The sequence below is a fragment of the Pygoscelis adeliae genome, unplaced genomic scaffold (assembly GCF_000699105.1).
Source record: "Pygoscelis adeliae isolate BGI_AS28 unplaced genomic scaffold, ASM69910v1 Scaffold57, whole genome shotgun sequence".
Taxonomy (NCBI): Eukaryota; Metazoa; Chordata; class Aves; order Sphenisciformes; family Spheniscidae; genus Pygoscelis; species Pygoscelis adeliae.
In genome coordinates, this window is record NW_008825615.1 from 15,941,372 (window position 1) to 15,951,292 (window position 9,921).

Below are 9,921 nucleotides of genomic sequence, written 5' to 3' on the forward strand. Positions count from 1 at the left end.
CTCTCCCCTGATTTCCTTAAAATAAGATTCATTGATTGACTTATTCCCTCAAAAGCAGAATTTCTGAAAGAAGATGCATCACTAATAGTCGGCTATTAGGTTTTGACAAGTACTTTGTCCAAAATAACCATCATGTAATCAAGGTTAACATACATCAACACAAGTCTTATATGCCAGCTATTAATTGAATTAAAAAGAGATTAAAAATTATCTTCCCATAACTAGCCATGTGGCAAAGGAGAAATTTGGCAAATAATCCCTGCTGCACCTTCTAAATTTGAGCAAAAAATTGCAGAAGACAGACATGCTGTACAAACGAAACTGCCAAGCTTCCGAACTCATGGATGGGGACTGAAGCATTTAATCCCTGTGCCCTTCCCTCTTGTAAATGCCCCAAGCCATTCTCCCCGCTTCAGAAATTCTGAGTATGCTACTGCTTATAAAGGAAGGAGGCTCCTTGGCAGGAGCTGATGAATAGTACTCTGCAAAAAAGTGTGTCACAAAGAACTGCAGTCTTGCAAAATGGCTTCTAATCCTCAGTGTTGTCGATGAAGCTCAGCCTCGGCTGCCTTAACTGGAGTCTGTATTGAAAAATATCTTCCATGAAAGTAATTTTTTTTTTCATCTTTGAAGGAAGATGAAAGTAAGCACCTGCCACTAAAAAAAAATTATGAAATGTAGTTGTAAAAAGTCCTACTTTCTACAGTTTTGCATTGTATGATGAAGAGGGAGGGGAATATAAGCAGAGAGATGAGTGCATATCTTGGTTCGGGTCAGGAAAAGAGATTTTATGATGTGTACATGCAGACAATGCACAAAAGTGGGAAAGGATTAGCGAATATGAAGGAAAGAACAGAAGGGGTTTATGTAATCATGCTTTGTAGGATTTCTAGGGAAAAAAACCCACAAGAAGCTCCAAAGCCACTTAATACGTCAATAGCATTTTGATGCTTCATGTTACTCTAAATTAGAATAAATGAGCCAGATTATGAAACTGGCTTTAAATCTTAAAATAAATCCCTTTTGATGTTCATATTTATGCTGTCAAGTAAGCACAAATACCATATTCCCTAAGTTACTTATTTAATATTTTTAAGTTGAAAAACATGTGAAGACAAACTGTTAAACTGGAGTCGAGAATACTTCAATGATTTAGAATACATCACATGAATGAGATATTATTTGAAAGAGGTTAGATACTTGGAGATAGGCTTATACTTCTTATACTTACAGATATTCAAATAAGATAAATTATGAAAATACAGATCTGTGTGTCCAAACAAAACTGCTTTCTAAGGTTGCAAGCACAGTGACAAGGGATATAAAAATCTGGCAACCAGAACCACCAGATGCCTTAAATTGTAATCACAGGTTTTGCGTACTGTAATCAGAGCAACCTTACAGCTGTGTGTTTTAACTGGGCAATTGCCTAAGCCTACCATAAAATGTTTACCTTACCTTTAAGCCCAGAATTAACTCATTTTCTAGTCGTGTGTTTTGGAATAACTCAGTGATAACATTTTGAAAGAAGTCATGCAGTTCTGTAATCCTATTTGCAGAGATGACTTTGCTCAGATTCTCATTCTGATCTCTCTCTAGTGAACCAGGAACCAACCTTGAAGAATTAGGTTTAATATCCACAGTTATTTTATGAAAGAATCAAAGCTCTTGATTAATCTTTCTTTGTTCATCTATTTATTGCCTTCTTTCTTTTTTTTGTGTGCCTTTTTCTAAATTAAAAAAGATGCAATATTTTCAATGCTTTCTCATATGGTAGCTCTCCAATACCTGAGATGTCTCACTCCTTTTTTTTCCTCTGTATGTCCTTTTTTTTCCCCATTGCCCCTTCTAACTGCAGATGTGCATTGAGTCTGCCAGGTGAGGCCATATCCTTGATCTTTATAAAGGCATTACAATACTTTGGTAATGAGGTACTGTGGTACAGAGTCAAATAAAATGCATTCTGGAGATCTCAATTTTCTTTTAACAGAGGTGCATTTGAGCAAAGGTCTTTTCCAAGTTTTCTATAATGATGTCCAGTTCTCCAGCTTCAGTTGCTAAAAGTTAATTTGGACTCATATAAATTGTTTAACCCCCAGATATCTAGCCTTTTCAGAGGGACACATTAATTGTTGTTCTTGGCCTTCACGGAGCAGCATCTAACCTCAGCGAAAAATTACTTATTTTTGACTATATAAAAGCCTTCAGAATTTTGCACCTCTCCTTGGACTATGGTGCACTAAATACCATCTTGCACTGCTTTTTAAATTAAATGATCACTATGCTCCGACATCTCATAGCCCAATCAACAAGGACCAAAGATGTCTTACCATTACTACACAGTTAAAAGCCACTGATCTTACTTCAACAGAAAAGCAGCTGACCTAAAAGATGTCACTAAAGTTCTAAAAATTTCCAACATGTTTGGCCAAATTAGGTTTGTGACTGGGTGGGGGAGAGGAATATCCAGGAGGAAAGGTAAGATAACTTAAGGATCACTTAAGGACTGATCCTGTGAATAGGGAAGAACTCTAATTGCCAGAGTGTGATGGCAATTGAAGATACCCATGTTAAATTATCATGCCAAAACCCAGTTGATTGCATGTTCACTTTTAGTTTTCAAAAATATTATTATGCAAAGAACACCTAAAGGCTGTCTAAAGGCTACTTTTAAATCCTTGTGATACATCTGGGAAGAAGTACACTTATGCAGTAGTATAGTAGATGTGGGTCAAAGCTTGTGCCAGATCTGAAATCTTTGTTGTGCATTGCAGTTTACCAGCTGCATGGGGAGAATGGAGTGAACGCACAAATACTACTTTGAAAGTTTGGTCACACTGGACGAAAAGAAATAATGCTTAATTCAAACTAAGAATATACTTCCAGTTTTAGAGGTTTTGACTTCTTACTACACCCTATTTTCTTAATTTGTCACTTTTACAGAACAACTGTGAAGTCAGAAATAAAAAATCCAGTCCTTGCTCAAGTAATATTTAAGGAGGAAATATTCCAAGCTGATAGATCTGGCAATTGATTTTTAGCTGATCAGAAGTGGAATGGCTATATCTGAACAGTGGTTTGGTAGAATATTAAATCATAAGCTGCTTTTTTCTCACTGCTGTGGAAAATCACCATACAATAATGTTCAAAGCTCCTCCTCACTACAAGCCATTATTCATATCAAGACAGTATTCTCAAAAGAATCTTAAAAAAATATATAATCAAGGTATCAACCTGTTTCACCATTTTCCTTAGATTAGGAATTGGTGGTGGTTTATAGTTTGTGCTTAATGACACTAGCTATTTGTTCCTAGCGAGTATCCTCTTTGTAGGTACAGCATGAAGCTCAAAAATGATTATGGTTGTCTTGCTAGAACAATGTTGGAGTGAAGTGGAAGTTTGATTCTAGAAATTTCTAGAAATGTCCTCAGTCAACAAAAAAAAAGAAATCACGTGGCCAGGATTTTTAATGGAGAGTTCAAACATAAGCAATGACTCATGAAAGAAATATGAAATATTTGCAAAGTTATTGAGAAAATGACATTAAGGAAGCATGGAGAAAAATCAGACTACTTTTGGATAATCCAGACATGTGGAAAGAAAGACTTCATGAAAGGTTGACTGAATTTGCTCCTTGTTATAATTTTCTTGTTGCTTTCCTTGAAAGCAGTGTACTCTTATAAAATGATTACCAAAAAAAGCCTTATTAGTTTAGACATAGAAATTACTTTGGAATCAAGTATTTAAACCAGTTTTTGCATTCCTAAATATTAAGTATTTAAAGTATTTATAGGTTTTCCTACTGTTTCATGTCTTTATTTGAAATTCTCTCTGATAAAAATGTGCACATAACAGTGTTAAATGACATCTGACCTCTTCTCTGACTTCTAGCCACGTGATGAAAAATGCTTTTCAAAATATTTAAGTGTAGATACAGGAAGATGACTAAACTCATAAGCTTTTGTCTTCTAAAAAATTCCCATCACTGCCAAAGCTGGTGAAGCTCCTCTGATGGTTACAATGGTGGGAGCACTAAGGCAGAAAAGCTTCCAAGTGCCTACAAGCATTCTCACTGCTGTGCCTTCTACCTACCTCCTGCAAATCTCTGTTCCTGTCTTTAGAAAATGGGTGGCCACACATTCCTTGTCATATTTGCCCTTCCTCTCACAGAGCTTAACGTTGGGAAACTTCACATAAATGTATAACAGACAAGGAACAAATTTGTTTAGCAAGGCAGCCAGCAGACTTACTGTACTACCCCCCCTTCCAACATTTAAAGAATGCAACTGTCTTCTCTCTTTCCTTTCCCATGTAGCTTGAGAATTACATCCAAGACAGTATGAAGAAAGAAATGGTAGAGATCCAGCAAACTGCAGTGCAGAACCAGACTGCAGTAATGATTGAAATAGGCACAAACTTACTAAATCAAACAGCTGAACAGACCCGCAAATTAACAGATGTTGAAGCACAAGTAAGTAATGAATTTCAACCTAAAAATGCTTCTGCGTCCCAAACACCTACAACTAGACATTTAACACAGTTTAGTGTTAGACTATTCAGCTCAACAATTAGAAATCAATCATAATCAACAGCTCTACCCAGCTTAAGGAAACATTAGTATTTGGTAATACTTAGTTCCATCTCAAGCTCCCTGTTGTCACTTGAAAGATTTCCATTGCAGCAGGATTTGAAGTATGTCCAGCAAGACAATTGTTATATTAATCTTTAAAGACAATGTACTTAAAAATAGTAGAGTATATCCAAGCATCAATTGGGTACTAGGATGCTTTTATACAACCCTTGTTGTATATCTCTGTTGATTATTCTCCTCTCACCACCAGATCTTAGCTAAACGAGGGTTCCTTCAAACTTTGCCTTTGTTCCACTTACCAGGCTAATTGCTTTTTTATATTTAATTTTTTTGGTATTTTAAAAAATGTTTTATCAATAGAAATGCATCTTTTTAATGAATGTTTTCACGGATACTAGAAGTGGGATAACAGTTCATTTCCAGCACAATGCACTGTAATATTGTTATTTATCAGAGGGATAAATAAACCAGAGATGAATCACAAAAAAAGGAATTAGAAGGAGGCTAGTAGAAAAGTATATTCACACAGAAGTAAACTTGCCTACTGTACATATTGTTCTCTAAATGATTTCAAACAAAAAAAAAAGTAATGGGTTTATTTATTGTGTTAATGGAAAAGCATTAACTACAATAAGACATTCTGTGAAATAGAATGCAAATTTTAATATGTTCTAAGGACAAGCCCAATCCATGTAGAAAGGTGTGTATATGTAGTTTTGCTAATATGGTAGGAAAATTCAGATTTATAACTTCCAAAAGAAAGACTGAATATAGTATGTAGCATGTAACATTTTATATAATGTAAATAGCATGCAAAACCTAAAATCTTTGTTAGACATTTTACTATCTGTATAATTCATCCAAGGATTCAATTACATTTTTTAACCTAAAACAAGCCTTTGTGAACTCTTTGATAACCTGATAGTTCATAACTCACAGGTGTGCTGCATTCAACTTTCTGATTGTACTATTCAGGAGCCCAGTATTTTGCACATGTTGAGAGAATGTATTTATTCATTCACAGTAATGTCTTTATGGAAATTATTTAATCATTTTCTGCTTAGAGGAAGAAAATCATCACCGTAACTTTCCTTCTCTGCTTGAAATTACTGATGACTGGGTTAAGGGCTTAATTAACAACATAAGGAAATTAACCAAACAATTGCTCTCTCAAGGACACTTACTTTTGGCAATAGTTTTCAATTACACTTAAGTGTGAAATCGTGTCCTGAATGACTGTTGAACATGAAGGACATGAGTAATCAATTCTTCCTGCCAATGAAAGCCAAATTCTGCTGAATTAAAAAAAGCTGTTCTAAAACAATGAGAAAATATTTCTAGAAAACATGCCTCAAGTAATGCAATCCGATAACAAACCAAAAAGTATCTTCCATGTTTCCTAATATCTGCATTTCTTCATTTAAAGATGCAAATAAATTTAGACAGTAAACAATACATATAGAAAAGGTAACATTAAAATGCAAGGAATGAGTTGACAGAAGTGTGGTCACACGATAAACACTTTAAAATATAATCTGGGATTAAGGAAAATAGCTAAAATTACCTAGTGATTTCAGGATCAGGCCAAGATTTCAACCAGTGAGAGAGATGCAAAATACTTTCTTTCTACACCAGATTGAGAAAACAACTCAAATTATTCTCTGAACAACAACCATAATAGTTCTGGTAATGAAATAAGAATATCGTAACAGGGGAAGGTATGACAGCAAAACTAAAGTACACAGTAACTCTCAGCCATTGGTCAGAAATGTAGCATACTACTGAAATATTCCCAATGACACATGTTAGTGTAACAACAAAATTAGCGCAACTCTGTGTCTTCTTCTTCATTCTAATTCTATGAGCATTTGTGCCCAAATTAAGTGTTCAAAAATATTTTTTTTAATTATAGGCTTAAGTAGAGATTTGCATGATTTCACAACATGAAGAAATTACAATATATTTAAAAGAAGTGTCTTGATTTTCAAATATTTTTATAAATTTTATTTAGGTATTAAACCAGACAACCAGACTTGAACTTCAGCTTTTGGAACACTCTCTTTCAACAAACAAACTAGAAAGACAGATTTCAGATCAGACCAACGAGATAACTAAATTACAAGAAAAAAACAGGTAAGTTTGCCTATCAACCCAGTAAAAAGCTATTCCCTGAAGCGTCTTTCTAATGGTTTTAGAAACAAATGTACTCAAGTAGGAACATAAAGCCTTGTACAGAAGCTCCCCACACCCAGCTATGCTCATTACAAAGGTCATATATTATTTAAGGCCTAGACAATCATGCAGGTTTATTCTTCTTGTGTTCTGTTTATATATCATTCTTCACTATCTAAAGTTTTCCTTTATATGGGGAACTTAAGGTTAAAACTGAAATACTTCTCAGTACTTCAGTTGTAGCCAATTCATATTCTTCTTTAGACTTTTCCAGATGAAGTTATGGATTATGTACCCTAACTCAAACTAACCCAGTGCAACCGCATCTCTAAAATGTTATTTCCATGTAGTACACAGCTGTCCTAATACACAATCAGGTCATTGCCACAACTTTTTTCCAACCTGATCAGAAGAGTCAAATACTACTCATATTCAATGTTCCTTACTAGTCAATCTTTTGAAATTCAGACCGATAACCGACTATTACTCCTGTCCATTTCTGTACCTGGCTGTTGTCCAAAGGCTCACACCTTTTTTCAGCTAGTTTCATTTTCATATCACCAGGGTCTTATTTTACTTTTGGCAATAAATATTTTACAGAGACATCTCAAAGCAGCAATAACAGTAAGTTTTCTCCTTCAAAGCTGTGTTTTTCAATGAGAACCATATGTGCAAAATGCTTTTTATTTTAAAAGAATTAGCTTAAAAAAAACAGGAGACATGTTTTGACATTTTTGTTCACTACTCTACTACATTTATATGTGCTCCCTAAAGATTTTATCTACCAGCTTAATAAAAACAAGCATTCTTATCAAATGGAAAGCAAAGTAAATACTGAATTTTAAAACGTCACTTTTTTTTGTGTTGAACTCAGCAGACTTGTAAAACCCAAGTAAACATGAAAGCATTGTTTCTCACCTAACAAAAGACGATCTGACATTGAGTTAATCTGCTTGAAACATAAGGTTCAGGATTTTTTTCAATAATGGTAATGGATTTTAGGTGAACTTCTCCCTTCTGGCCACGCATCTTTTAACATCAACTTTCTCAGAGGTGCATCAGAACAATTGCCAATGAAATAATCTTCCAGCCAGTCACCTACTTACACCAGCTCTAGAACTGGAGATAGATAACACATCTTCAAATAACTATTTGCAGGTTTCCCTGTCTTAATGCCATAACATTCATTTCTGTTAAGAATATATTTTATTATGATACAGGACATTTGAAAAGTTCCAAGGATCATCTTTTAATAAGTTTCATCTTTTAATAGGATAAAAATATGAAATCCTTCACTATTATGCCTAAAGTCTGAGAGAATGGTATTCAAGACACTTCATAAGTAATGGTTACTTTGGGTCTACATCCATTTTATACTCCCTGTACTTCCAGCACTAATATCCTTTTTTCAGGACCAAACTATATCTTTCCTTTCATAATGTTGAATTATCAAACACCCAATTGTTACACTTTAAAAGCCTGCGATACACACTATACTCTATAATGTTGTTTATTAATGTACTAATTAGTTATATAATAAATTAAAGCATATATATCAAACTAAACTCAGCTTTCATTTAGCTTTCTACTGCATGCATGGCATCAGAGAATGAAATTGAGTACTTATGAAGAAAGAAACTTCTGCAACAGGCTTGATTCTCTTGACATCAGCTCAAAATTGTTTCTGAGGAGCCTAATTGTAATCTTTTATTTAGCTTTCTAGAAAAAAGAGTTCTTGAGATGGAAGACAAACACACACTTCAGCTGAAGTCAATAAAAGATGAAAAAGATCAGCTTCAAGTCCTAGTAGCCAGACAGAATTCTATTATAGAAGAACTAGAAAAACAGTTAGTTACAGCTACAGTAAACAACTCAGTTCTGCAAAAACAGCAACATGATCTGATGGAGACTGTTCATAACTTGCTTACTATGATATCTACACCAAACTGTAAGTAAAAGCAGACATGTTTACATCATTTGAGTGACATTCCCTAATTTGTGTATATTATTACCTATAAAGTCTTACAAGCAGTTTCCTCACACTTCTGCTTCTCAAAAAGTATTTTTTTTTCCCCTTAAATGCTGCATCTGAGTTAACTAACCTATTTTTTAGGGTCGGGGGAGGCAGGGACCAACCACAACATTTATGTGGTTTCTTGTCAACATTTTGCTCATCTTCTGTGGTTTATATTGGTTTGCCTGCCCACTTCTCTAGTGGTTCAACAAAATACAGAGATGCCAAATATCATTCATCTCACATGGCGTTCATTCATCTGGCAGTACACACTCCCTTGACCATATATCTAGGTTAGACTGCATGATGTAGGCCTGTAGCTTTTCTTCCTGGCTCCCAAAGGTTGCTTCTGCCACCTCTCATTGCTCCATGCAGATAGAGTTGATCAAAGAAAGGACAAGTTATAGTCCAAGGCTATTAAAGGCAAAGGAGTCAGCACTTGCCCGGTTTTTAGTGCCCATGTATGCCCCAAACAACAGAAAGCACCAGCCCAGGGCAGCAGATACTCCCAAAAGTCCTCCAGTCTTTCACTGAAGCTTCCCTATTCATCCTAAAAATCCCTCAGCCTAGCAAATTTTATAGGCAATAACCTCACCCCTAAACGCCTGACAGCCCTGCAACAAATCATAGCCACCAAGCATAGCTTCCAAATTTATGCAGATTCACATGCTCCATAAAACTCCACACAAACCATAAGCTGAAGGTTATGGCTAAACAGCATTTGAACAAATGAACAAATTCCTTACCTTGAATTTCCTGTCTGATACAGAACTTTGACAAATTAAGAAGGTACAGCTGTTCTATATAAAAGAGTAAAGAATCTGGCATGTTTGCCTGTAAAGTTCTCAGGGCTGGAAATACACAAGCGTATAGAACCTCAGAAAAAAGGATTTAAATTAAATACTAGGAAAATTTTAAAATAGCTGTCATTACAACTTAAAAGACAGTATAGATGGACTATGCTACATTACTGTAAGTTGGATCACAAAAAAGGAAAAGGGAGTTCAGAAGTCCTTCCTTCAGTAGTGTCCAAAATAATGATGTTGTAGGTTTTTCTAAACAAAGTAAAATTAAGAGAAGTTTTTTTGTCTTAATAACTGACACTACCCCTTAAATACCATTACCAAGGCTGTACATGTTCCTG

General features: G+C 35.0%; 2 protein-coding genes across 4 annotated transcripts in view; one reads left to right on the plus strand and one right to left on the minus strand.

Annotated features, from left to right (window-relative positions):
• MCPH1 (microcephalin 1) overlaps positions 1 to 9,921 on the minus strand; it is a 183,353-nt gene that overhangs the window by 59,843 nt on the left and 113,589 nt on the right. The window lies entirely within an intron of this gene.
• Positions 1 to 9,921, plus strand: part of ANGPT2 (angiopoietin 2) — a 49,307-nt gene that overhangs the window by 21,256 nt on the left and 18,130 nt on the right. For 2 of the 3 annotated variants that reach the window (XM_009333198.1, XM_009333200.1), the window contains exons 2-4: positions 4,316 to 4,471; positions 6,603 to 6,724; positions 8,479 to 8,711. In XM_009333198.1, coding sequence (XP_009331473.1) covers positions 4,316 to 4,471; positions 6,603 to 6,724; positions 8,479 to 8,711 — 511 coding nt within the window. The remainder of the gene's footprint in view (positions 1 to 4,315; positions 4,472 to 6,602; positions 6,725 to 8,478; positions 8,712 to 9,921) is intronic. The other variant, XM_009333201.1, reaches the window with a different exon arrangement.